This window comes from Amphibalanus amphitrite, unplaced genomic scaffold (genome assembly GCF_019059575.1).
Source record: "Amphibalanus amphitrite isolate SeventyFive unplaced genomic scaffold, NRLGWU_Aamphi_draft 000709F_arrow, whole genome shotgun sequence".
In the NCBI taxonomy this organism is placed as follows: Eukaryota; Metazoa; Arthropoda; class Thecostraca; order Balanomorpha; family Balanidae; genus Amphibalanus; species Amphibalanus amphitrite.
In genome coordinates this window covers 190,369-202,853 of record NW_024882203.1, presented here as the reverse complement: position 1 = coordinate 202,853, position 12,485 = coordinate 190,369, and the positions used below count along the sequence as shown (strand labels likewise).

Genomic DNA, 12,485 nt, shown 5'->3' with positions numbered 1-12,485 from the left:
GATTTGTCGATCATTATATCAAAAATAGTTATTTTTTTTTTATTTTTTGGGGTCAAAATCAAAACATTTCAAAAATCCGAGATGGCAGTTTTGTAGCCCTGTCAATTCTACAGCTTGTATGTCCTTATCATTTTTCTGTATTTGCAAAGCTATAGTCCTGACAGCTCTTCCCGCGAAACCCTTTTTTGGGTCGAAAACGGCAGAACATGACGTCACTCTGACGTCATTTCCGGCCAACCTATCATAGCCTTAAAAAAAAGGGTCACCATGTGTAAAATTGATGTCCAGGAGGGTACTGAAAGTTTGGTGACGATCGGCGCAGCGGATCTGGAGATTTATCGAAAAGTCAGGAGGGGGGGGGGGGCAAAAAATAGCCCCCCCCCCCCACCAGGTCGCGGGTTATGATCTCAAGCCATCTACATATGATCAGGACATCGGGTCAAGTTAAAATCGAGCCTCGAATCTGAAAACTACAATACTTAGAATTTTGAAACTTGTGAATGGCATCGCTCGCATCTCGTTTTAGTGAGATGCGGTAATTCTGTTCTCTCGCTGTGTTAAAAACACACAAATAAAATGTGTTTAATTATGTGTATATTTATCATCTGACACACCACCAAATAGCTCAGCTGTAACAACAACTATGGAAAGCGACCATCTGGCCCTGGATTATCATGACACCACCGGTGAATAGTCACGCCCATACATGCCCGATGCCTAGGTCAATTGCACAATTCACATCAACCTGCAGTACTTACAGTCTGACACAGAAAGAAAGCAAACAATCGACAATACAAAAGACGGAATCAGTCCTATGAGTGCATTTATATGGCAGATACTAGACTAATTCGGAATGCCAAGCCTCATATTGCCGTAACACGACAGCGAAAACAATGGTTCGAAAACGGATGGGACCAGTGGCAAATAGTTACGGTAACACAAACAGTGATATATTGTACCGATCGCCAAAACTTTACTGAATGATACATTTTCATTATTTTGTCGGGGATTAGGGAAGAACGCAACAGCACTTATCCAAGATCGTAGCAACCTGGCAGAAGACTCGAATGCAAGATTGCATAATTGATCCATGTAACAAATATTATAATGCACAACCTCTTTTCATCTATTCAGTCAGTCATTGATTTGAACAAAGGATAGCGCCGAGAAACGGGAGGGCCATCCTGAACCAATAACATGGACATAATCAAGCCAACGTATTCTTCTGCACCAATATTCAAACCACAAATCACATCCCCTAACAATCCAGACGCCACTCCCCCCTCCAATTCCGCTGACAAAGTTCCCACTGCCATCAGGGACAGGTGCGGGGCTCCCAGCCGATAGGCGCCGCCGGCACCACCCCCACAGGCCGAGGTCACACTAGCACGTGGCCTCGAGGTGCGGCACTTCCGGCTGCGGTGTGGGGCGATACTCCCTCAGCGGGGGGAAGGGGGGGAGGGGGCGCTAGGAGTGATGGAGGCTGGCCCTCACTCAAACTCCCATCAGAACTGGCCATGGAGTGGTGTGAAATGCCCAGTCATTTTTAGAAAATTGTCTAGTGGAGCTAGACTTGCCTCGTAGATGTGGATATATTCGATCACAGACATTACTGATAACTATGAATTTTCTTTTTAAATCAAATGCCAAGTCCTTCATTTCCTCGAAAAAGAGGTGAGAAATCCATAGGGAGGAGGGTGGCAGAGAAATGCAAAGAAAGCGACTATCAGCAATTGTTTTTATCACAGTTACCTAGCCTTCTATAAACGCCTGGCCCCTACACCGCACTATCAACTTCACAAAACCCTCATCAGGCACTCGCCATCACATTCAAATTGACTCTCAAATCTCCGCATCAAAATCATTTTCAAGCTCGGTCATTTCGCCTCCATCACTAGCTCTGAAGCCCAACAGCCATGCCAGGCAGTAGAGTAGAGTATCCCAGGCAGACAGACATACCCTCCGACCGCAGCCACCAGGCTGAGTCCCCCAGCCCGGCGGGGGTGACTCCCGACACTCACAGCGCCGTCTATTTGTCGCCCAGCACCTCGAACTTGACGTCGTGCTCAGTGAGGCGCTGGATCAGAGTCGAGTCGAGGAAGGCCGCGCCCGGGGAGTACACACCGCCCCTGTAGACAGACGGGAGGGGTTAGGGCCGCGACAGGTCGGCAGAGAGGACAGTGGAGGTGGTGTGGGAGAAAACGGACAGACACGAGGTAAGACAATAAATTGGTTCACCGTGCAGCATGACAGCTGACTGAAGTGAGTACTTACAAGTGAAGAGCCGCTATAATTACACCGAATTATCAGATAAAGCACCTGCTCATGTACTAATTCCAGCTACCATTGGATATTACAGTTCTTCTTTTCTTCAAAATAATCAAAGTTTAGAAGGCAATGTTGCATCCTTTGGAATGGACCAATGTTATCCAATGATGTAGCAGACAAGCTTCGTCATCCACATTATCGTGTACTGGTGAAGGCCGTTGGGCACTTACGTTCCGGGCATCTTGTCGGCCTCCTTCAGAATGGTGATGGCGCTCTGGACCAGGCAGATGGGGGTTGCGATGTAGCCACACTCCGGGCCAGACACCTGGCGGCCGAACGAGGAACTACTAGTAGCCGCACTTCAATCGGAAGGACAGATGACGAAGCGTTCTTTGCTCAGAAACAAATGGAGAACACGAATGCAGCGACCGGATCGCTCCTACAGCTAACATAGGCGCTAATCACTAGTTCATCACACCGATCCGTGCTTCTATCCTCAGGATACAGAAGTCCTTCTCCTCCACGCCGCAACCCCCTTCCGGGCTGGACAGGCAACTTTATCTCATGTGGGCTGCTCCCTTGGAGCGGCACCGCTGCTCCCGAGGGAGCGCACCCCGTAGCCGGGTGCAGTGAGTGCCTTGGGGCTGGGTGGCCTGTCCTCTGGACGGGCTCAGCCCCGGTGACTCACTAGGGTGCCTGCCCAGACCAATGTCTCCCCCTATATCCTATCATCCTCCCGGCTCTGAAATGGTCCCATTGCACCGAAAGGGCCTAACCCAACAAAACAAAAACAAAAAAATAATCACTAGTTGAACCCACCACCCATCTTTGATTCGTTACAACAGTTCTTTACACACCTCCCCACTACACCGAGCAGCCTTCTTACCCGGGCCACCAGCGACTGGTCCGGTTTCTCAGAGTGCTGCTCGTCACGCGGCGCCTTCTGCTTCCAGCCGCTCGCGACGAACGTCATCGAGAACGACGTCTCGGCCATCTGCTCCCGGGTCGGTCCGTCGTGGCTGACGGCGCCCAGCGTCATCGCGCGGGGGTACTGCGGGACAGGGGGGGACGGGTCCGGTTACTGGAGACGGTGGTAGAGGGGAGAGTCTGCAGATGATAATTGGAATAAATAGAAATTTTGTCCTGAACTATAACCTAAAATTATACGTGATCAACATATGTATCGGAATTAAGAATGTCACAGCTATTTCTGATCCCGTCACTCATTGCGACTAGCAAAAAGCCAAAGCTGATCGCTGTTGTACTAGCGTCTACAACAGGGCATCATACTATAGACTCCGTAGCGAGGAGATAAAGCGGCTGTCTCAGCGTCTGATAACCTACCTTTTCCAGCAGAGTGCGGCCGAACTTGAAGCTGGCCATGAGACCGAAGAAGGCGAGAAGGATGGTCACACCGACAGTCCTTAGCATACCGCCTGTCAGAGATACACACATGGGGGTTAGAGGATGGTAAAATGACGAGGGTGAACATCGTCAAGCTCTGAGGGTTTGAAGACGATGAACGTCTTGGGTTAGTTAGATGGACACAAGTGAACTTCAGCCATCAGCTATTTGCCGAAGATGAGAGTCAGGTAGATCAGCGCAGGTTCAGCAGTGTATGAGAAAACCATGTTGCATCCATGGGGTGAGCTTGTTGTTGCTTTGCAGCGTAAGAGAAGGATTGTGATTTTGTGTCTTACAGGAAAAAATTATCAACGGCAAAAAAATCACTTGCCATCTGACTCTGAGGCATCAGGCGACCGCGGTATTGAGCTTTGCGATTCAGGAGATCAACTGTTTATCAATTGAGCAAATGTCACCACGTGGCAAACCACTTTTCGGGAAGCAATACCGGCTTGATTGATATAAAGCACGTAACGTTGTTCTGACTATAGGCCAGCAGCCTGACATTTACACAAAAGGTTACAACACCAGTCATGTTTCTCAGCAATACTAACTATATGTCGAGCATAGATTGCACCATAACGCCATCTACACTGTTCCCCACCACACATTTCCATCCTCCTGTATATCCAGGCCATTCAATCGCACCTCTGCAACACATACCATACTTTGTGCTCTCTAGTCTCTACCCTAACCCCCGGGTCTACCAGCTTCTGTGCCACCCCCCCCCCCCCCCTCTTCATCAACCCCTCCCCCAATCTCTACTCCTCCGCCACCCCCTCTGTCACCCCCGGGGAGGGGGGGGGGGCGCTCACCAATGCCGACGTAGGGGCTGTACTGGATGTTGCGCCAGCCGCGCGTCTCGTAGTTGTGGAACACACTGCGCTGGACAACAGATTTGTCCGAGCCGAGGAACGGCAGGCAGTAGGCGCTGATCACGTCACTGTAGTGCAGGTTACCGCTGACGGCGTGAGAAAACGGAGATCAGCGAGCCAGTAATCGTTAGTGGATCGCGAGAGACGCCGTGAACTATCTGCTGATACATGACTGCTAATTTTGGTAGCCATCTTTATGGCTGCTAAATTCGGCAGTCATGCTTCCTTCTGTAGTACCGCACGGATTTCAGTTAAAACCCAACGTTTACAGCGAATGGATCAAAATGCCCGCCTTTTGAAGATCAAACACCTAGTCAAATCAGTCACTTCAATCACTTATGCCGAAACACAGCCAGTTGCCCAATCCTAGCTCTCCCCTTGTCCCAGACTCCAGCCTTGTCAACCCCACCCTTACCGGTTGGGCAGCTTGTGGTTGGAGCGAGGCAGACGCTTCCCAAACAGCTGCTTCCTCAGCGGCCCGAGCTCGTGGGCGTTGGCGAAGCCGTGGATGGCCGACTGGTAGGTGGCGTAGTGGATGCCGCGGTAGCCCTTCGCGCGACAGAGACAGAACGTTAGTGGTCTGATGTTTTCAGGTCTCTGTGCTAGTCCTATTCCTAATGGAGTTTTGATACACGCCGGTGTTGATGAAGCGAACTAGTTAAACCTTCTAATTAGCCACCAGGCACCAACTTTGGACAAATTTATATGAAGAATGATGTCAGCACTCAGACATTATAACTGTTACATTATTAGGATGGATTTATAGCGAGCTAGTTACTAGGTCATTGGCTCAAGCTTTATGTCCTGTTCGCCAAATAACGCCCAAAATCAACACACACCGAATCAACTCCATTTAAACGTCCCACCATCAACCATATCACAGTTTTTGATACGACACACCATACATTCAAAGAGTATCACCGAAAAGCAGCGCCTACCTTGGGTCCCGTCTGGACTTTGAAGTAGCTCTCGATACCGTTCAGGTCACCGTCGAACTTTTCATGGACGAAACAGGTGCCCATGTCGGCCGGAATCGAGTCGAAGCCGCACGCGCCGACCACATAGACGCCAGCCTTCTCTGCCGCCTCGTGGTACTTGAGCTGCATACCCTCCAGGAACTGGGGGCACGGGAGGGGTGGCGGTTAGAGTTTTGTGGAGATTTTAGGCAGGTTGGGCGGGGGTTGCATATCCGGTCAGTTATTTCATTGCAAGTCAATCATTGCCTAAATACTAATGAGGATATGGGATAGCGTATGCCAATAAATATTCATTATCAACTACGTTTGACGCGGAGCCAAAAGATGAAAAATAGTTAGAAATAACCGTCTTAAGTTTATACATTTTATGTCTCTAAACCTGTAATTCAGGCTTTTCTACGTCATTGCAAGGGATACTGAAGGGATTTGAAAGCTACTAAAACTGACCGTAATTGAAACCCCTAAGGCCCGTCGCTGCTCAGCTCCCAAGTGAGAAGTAAATTTCCTTTCCAAATCACCCGATTTCCAAACCACCTAAATAAACCTATCGAAAAAGAACGCCATGGCAAACCAACACGACATTCATATTACAGCGGCTGGTCGTTGTTTCGAGACACGGGACACGTGCGACTCGGGTCTCCGTGTCCGCCGCCGACAGCGGGCCTCACTCGGTCCGGTTCAACTCCCCGAGACAGGGAGGAAGGTCATGCATAAACAAGGTGAAAGCGAGGGGCCAGCTCGTGGCCGGCCGACTCAGCGGTCCGTGCGTCTACGGACGACTCGGGCGCAAAGTGCGATCACGGAGCGGACTTCGGCCCCGCAGCTGCTGATACCGATAAATGAATGACACGACAACTTCCGAGCAGGCTCGAACGAATACCCAGTTGTACATCGACGATGCGTTATAGGAGCAGCCGACAGTGCTTTTTTCACAGTCTCCCCAGATGTGACAGATAAGTCACATCGCATCAGCTGGCACGGCATTATAGGCACTAAGCAGGGAGGACTTTTGACAGGCAATAATGTGTATCTTTCCCTGTGTACCCTGGCGGAATATCGCATCAGCAGCGATGCATCAGCCGCGAACAGCGCAAATGGACGGCTGGGACGGAGCATCGCATTCCCTCTCGGAGCTGCCGATTCACCCCACCTATTTACCCATTATCTACGCTCGACTGTACGGGCACTCCCATCCACATGTGCGTCTACAGGGTAGGTGCGTCTCCTACACCACTCTACCCCGTGAGCCGGCAATGGTTCCCCGGCTGGTAAGTGATCAGGGGCTCGGTACAGGAGGGGCCGAGTCGGGACAGGTGATCAGACCGGTCCTAATGGGCCTCATCAGAGGCCGGGCGGATGACAGACACCTGTGGCAGGCCCATCATACCGGAACGGATACAGACAGGCGGCAGGAGGGCCTCGCGAGCCGGCGACGACCAGCCCACACACACGGTAAACAGTCCAGAGATGACCAGAACTCGACCGCACAGATAGTAACAAGCGCCGGGAGCGATAAAAACGTGCAGTCCTAGTAAGACTCAGCGGTATTGGCCACACATAAAACGATAACGCAATCGAACATAAATGTCAATACGGACAAAAGTCAAGCCACTGGTTCCATGAGAATATCGTGATGACTTATAACGCAGTATATGTGTTTCCTCCCTAACAAACTGAGAAATAAAGATAGTCTTAGTCATGTACTTCCAAAAACGACAAAATACCCTGTTCCAGAAAGCAAGGCGCCTATTGCATATGGTTCAACATGATCACCCACCTACGACAAGGCTTAGCTGCTAGAGCCGGTCATAAAAACTGGCATATGCCTTGTTGCACACACGCCAAATGTCACTATCATAAGAAGCTCGAGCTAAAAAAAAAACTTCGTCCCGCAAGAGCACACGATGAATGGAGCGACAAAGTGGGCTCTGATTAGCTCTCAGAAGGTCTTATTTCCCGCTGATATCAAGCTACCGGTAGCTAATCTCTGCTGTTGTGCAGCTTTCGCCCGTTATTCTCCGCGCAGGTCCCGTCTCTCTATGCTATTTCCGGTGATGAGTATCTCTCGCCAGCCCCTACCTGTGACTCTCCGCTTATATAAGCTTATATACACCTCTCACCGCGGCCCTCCGGTAACAAACAGCAACAGCTATCACCGGTTCTTGCGTGAGGCACTCCGCTAACATATAGCAGCAGCTCTCACCAGCCCTTACCTGGGGCTCCCCGCTAACATATAGCAGCAGCTCTCACCAGCCCTTACCTGGGGCTCGCCGCTGATATCCACTGTGCTGGCGCCGTTGTTGACACAGGCCTTCACCACCTGCTCGCCGTAGAAGCGGTACTGCAACACCATGGGGTGAGGGGAAGAGGGTCAGCCCGAGTCTCTGTGGGGGAGTCGGGTATGCCTGTCCAATTTTCATACGGTGAAGAAGCAGAAACAGAGGACAAAGAGTGGACATGCCGCAGCATTATCAAATAACATACCTAGTCCAAGAATTACAGCGATCAAATTCATCCATAATAATTTTCACGATGGTTGAGATTCACTCAGATCTTTAATCAACCTTATTTCCCATAACATGCAATCTTAGAAAATATATGTATTTTTCAAATTAGTAGGTACGTGCCAGTGCAGAGAAGGTACAGCACGAAGCTGGAACAATGAAGCTCAATGAATCGATAAATGATTATTGTAAAAAAAAAACATAGAGTGAAAACAGCACGCCCGGCGCTTATCTGGGCAGACAGAAGTCCTAATCGCATTCACTATCATCGGTCGCCCCTCCAGACCGTTGGCCAGGCCCTCACCACCATATCAGGCGAGATAGGGCTGAGTGGAACAGCCGAGTATCAAGCATCGCTCAATGCCGGGTACGACGAGGCATGATTTAAACGCACGTGTGTAGTGGAACTAGATTTTAGGACGACACGTAGTACCTACCTAAATGAGAACAGCTTGTGTTCTGTTGATGCTTCTCAAGGAGAGACGAATAGACAACAAATAAATACAGTTCGGAAACGATAGCTATAAGTGTACAAGTGACCTTTGCAGCTCGTTATAGGCTCGTAACAATCAAACTAAATATCTAATGACGTACGTTTCATTCTCAAAACTTCTTATCCGATCTTATTCATCTGCAAATCTTCCGCTAAATGTCAGCAAGGAAAGCTCCATAAGCCGTATAAACTTAATAAGGTCAATGGTTATATCAAACATTCGTTTGGTTTAGCCACGCCCATCAACTGTAAGCACTTCTCATTTGCGTCACGATCGCAGCTCCTCTCCACCAGCTGCGGATCCGCCCCCGATGACGTCACGACACCCACGCTGACGTCACAGAGGGTACTCACCGGTCCGACGCAGTTGATTACCACCTTGGAGCGGCTGGCCATGCGGTCCAGGCTGTCCTGGTCGCTGACATCGGCCACCAGGATCTCGACGTGCTCCAGACTGCGGCCTGCTCAGAGGAGGGAATTGAACATTTAGGGCATGAAATAACATTGAATGGAACATCAGAGAATGGAACATTCGCCATCCCTATCCTCAAAGGTCCACATCAAATCAGGGAATGTCAAAGAGATACACCCATCAAGATAGCATGCTCTTAAATTGAAAATACAAACAAATATAATATGTAGATAATCCAGACCCAAATCTCAGATTAACAAGAAATAGGTAGGCCCTGAAAATGATAGCATGCAGGTATGCATGACCACTGACCAATGACCTCCCACTCCATTATATCAGTTACTCAATCACAAAACTTCCACACTAATCAGCCATTTATTGACTCACCCGTCTCTTTGGCCGCCTGCTGGCGGATCTTCTCCAGTTTGGCGCGAGACCGGCCGGCGATACCCCAGGACAGGCCAGCATTCTCCGTCTCGATGCGGGCGATCTCCTCCACGACAAACTGGCCGGTGAAGCCGGTGGCGCCAAACACCACCAGGTCCAGGCGGTCTCCTGCTGTGGCCATTGTGTTCTGCGTGTGCTTCACTGGTGGTGCGCGCAGCTACCTGGGGAATGAGGGAGGGGTCAGCAATGGGCAGAGGGGAGGGTGGTGGCCAGGGGAAGTCATGGGGAGGGGAGAGCAGAGCATGACCTTGCAGTATGGACTTGCCCGATGGTTTGAATTTGAATGCTGCATTGAAATGTGTCGGGCATTGTATAAGTATGCATTGTACCAAAAATGGATTACCGTCGACATGTTTGACGTAACAAGCGGATTGCGGCAAAATTTTGGGGCGGCGGCTGACGTAACTTAGCGACAAACTAAGGACTTTCGGCAAATGGTGTGTATTGTCATGGTTCGGTATACGTTGCAATTAACATTTTGGGGGAAGTTTGTTGGCTGAGGGAGCTGAAGAGAAACACAATTTCGCATGCAGTACAGTGTAATGATAGGAGTTGAGTGCTTTGGATTATTGTTATCCAGTGTTGATGTCAAGTTGAGTGATATTCCAGATGATGACATGTCCTGTGATTGAAGGCCTCAGTAACGCACAACAAAAGACTGCTGCAGGAGGCCGAGGGAAAGAAAGCCAACACCAAGTTAACCCCGGACCCCTGGCAGATATGGGTAGTGCATGCTTACAAGGGAGCTGGGCAGCTAGCACACTGCACAGCTGAATGGCTGCGCCACGGGCCTGGCACTCAGCTCGGCAGCAGGTACCTAGCAGAGGTGAACGTAAAGAGGATGTGCTAAATGGGTGATGCCTGGTGAAGTAGGTACCCAAATGCATCATATTTGTGTGCCATATCAATGTACTTGACAGTGATTCTCCTTCTATTTGTAATTTGGAAGAACTTGCAATGGAAACCATTTTTGTTCAATGCTTTTTAGCCACTAGCCAGCCAGCCTCCTTCTTAGTTGTTATCAAACTTCTTAGCATTTATGGTATAGATCAGCATATGTATGTACCTACCTATGTGCTCTAATGATATGGTATAATGGTTAAAATTTGGTAAAAATAAACTTTAATTTTCAAGCAAATAGTGCCAAAATTGAATAAATTTTGCCCAAAAAACATCTGCACTTACAGGGTATGAGACCCCGAGGCATCTGGAAGAAAGAATGTGTGGAATTTTTCCAGACTGGAGTCTGGACACTAACCATTAATGAGGACACAGGATGCACAAAAAAAAAATCACAGCACTCACACTGGGAGATTGAGATCCATGGGGTGCCAGGCAGGGCCACTCAGGGCATCAACTCAGTCCCAGCCCACAGGATTAGTATCCAAATCTGATGTTATATAGATGTTATAGATGTTATTTTTCTTCTTGAGAAGGAAAACCTTAGTTTTTAGCAGAAAATAGCCGAAGCTACACAGCGTAACACAAGAAGATACACAAGAACGATACTGATAATAGGCCAGTCAATAGGTACCAACGCCATTTGCTAATTGAATGAATTTGAAGGGCAATTTTACAGGAACTACATTAATCGGGAGATGTGAAACACCGGGTAAAATAGCATTGCTGCAGCCAAAATAAAGTATGAACAATAAAGTATGAACAACAAACAATAAAGTATGAACAGCAGAACAGGCGCCGTACCTGTCACACGCTCGGCCAGAGAGAGAGAGAGAGAGAGATCCAAGCGAGAGCCACCCAAGCGATCCAAGGCTATATGTAGAACTCCGAGAGATCAAGTGATTCACGCGAGAGAGCGCCGCGAGCTTTTTTTTTTTTTTTTTTTTTTTTTGCTCGGTCGGCCTAGTGCCATACCCGAGCAGGGGGCAGTTACTCCGGCAATTTTCGCCGGGCAGCAAGTCTTACGTTAAACCGGTTTATGTGAAACCGGTAGCAAAAACAACGTGGGATCCTATCTTAATGTGGAATCAAAGCTAAGGGAGGTACTTACGTGTATAGCCAAAGAGCCGAGATGTCTGGAGTCGCAAACACAACAGTGGGAATGACTTTTATTAACAATACATAATAGACATGAACACTTGTGAGCTGGTGTCAGTGTAATGGAGCCGGGAAGCTTTCATCGCACTGACAGAAGGTATAAGACCTTCTAGGCTCCAGCCCCCCGGCGGGGCCTTGTTGTGGGGTGTAATGGTCGGGAGAAAAAGTCCTAAATAATAAAAAACCCGACGCCTAACGCAAAGGGCAAAAACCTCGCACCTAAGCCAAAACGGCGCGAGGGAAAAAGCCCTGTAACCGCGATTAATTAATGTGTGAGTTTGGGGGTGAGCCGGGAGACGAGGGCTCTGATTAGCGTTTTAGGGGCGGTAGCCGCGGCCCTAACACGCTAAAGGCTCTTGATGATCCGAGCGTCGGCGAGAAAGACGAACAGAAGGTCGTGGATATCCGGATGAGTGTCGCCCAGGAGAGTCGGAAGGTCGAGAGAGAGTCCATGTGTGTTAATGTATTGTACTATATGTCTGCGGTGTTGGTGTAGGTGTGGGCAGTGGAGGAGGAAGTGTGAGATGGTGTAGCGTGGGTGGTCGCGGCAGTGGTGACATATGGGTGGAGGTGCTCTGTCCAGGATGTAGTTGTGGGTGAGTTGTGTGTGGCCGAGCCGGAGCCTGGCTAGGACTCTCTCTTTGATCCTTGTGTTTTGATGGGAAGAGTAGAAATGGCAAAGTTTCGGTTTAATGGAGAAGAGATGTGGTGTATGATCATCTATCCAGCATTTTTGGCGGTATCTCTGGAAGGCACGGAAGAGCGAAGACAGAAAATCCGGAAGGGGGAGAGCGAGATGATTTCGAGATGGGAGATGAAGACCTTCTTTGGCTAGCTTGTCCGCTTTTTCATTCCCCTGTATTCCAACGTGGGACGGAATCCACAGGAGAATGACGTGTTTGTTTTCATCGGTAAAGCCAATAATCATCTTTTTTATTTTATAAACGATTTCGTTTTTTTTCCATTTTTCTGTGAGCTATTGCCTTTACCGATGAAGCTGAGTCTGTGCAGATCACAGCCTTTTCTATGTTTTTCGATGAGACATAT

The 12,485-nt window shown here is 49.0% G+C and overlaps 1 protein-coding gene across 2 annotated transcripts; it reads right to left on the bottom strand.

Moving 5' to 3' along the window:
• Window positions 1–577: 577 nt before the first annotated feature.
• LOC122364958 (saccharopine dehydrogenase-like oxidoreductase) lies at window positions 578–11,177 on the bottom strand. 2 transcript variants are annotated; one of them, XM_043335782.1, is made up of 11 exons: window positions 11,085–11,177; window positions 9,321–9,541; window positions 8,876–8,982; window positions 7,785–7,865; window positions 5,486–5,665; window positions 4,963–5,096; window positions 4,488–4,633; window positions 3,613–3,704; window positions 3,155–3,319; window positions 2,499–2,593; window positions 578–2,129 (listed from the first exon to the last, which is right to left on the bottom strand). In XM_043335782.1, the coding sequence occupies exons 2-11, from the start codon at window positions 9,499–9,501 to the stop codon at window positions 2,030–2,032; spliced, it is 1,281 nt and encodes a 426-aa protein (XP_043191717.1). In that variant the 5' UTR covers window positions 9,502–9,541; window positions 11,085–11,177; the 3' UTR covers window positions 578–2,029. The 2 variants fall into 2 exon arrangements, with proteins under 2 accessions (XP_043191717.1, XP_043191718.1); XM_043335783.1 differs by having other exon boundaries at window positions 10,686–11,089.
• Window positions 11,178–12,485: the final 1,308 nt, after the last annotated feature.

What these genes read in the sequence shown, in the direction of transcription:
- LOC122364958 (XM_043335782.1), bottom strand. Translation starts at nt 9,501, where the DNA reads ATGGCCACAGCAGGAGACCGCCTGGACCTGGTGGTGTTTGGCGCCACC. An exon ending in AACCACAAGCTGCCCAACCG is followed by an intron (nt 4,634 to 4,962) that starts GTAAGGGTGGGG and finishes TCACGCCGTCAG; the next exon opens with CGGTAACCTGCACTACAGTG. An exon ending in ACCAGTCGCTGGTGGCCCGG is followed by an intron (nt 2,594 to 3,154) that starts GTAAGAAGGCTG and finishes TTCGGCCGCCAG; the next exon opens with GTGTCTGGCCCGGAGTGTGG.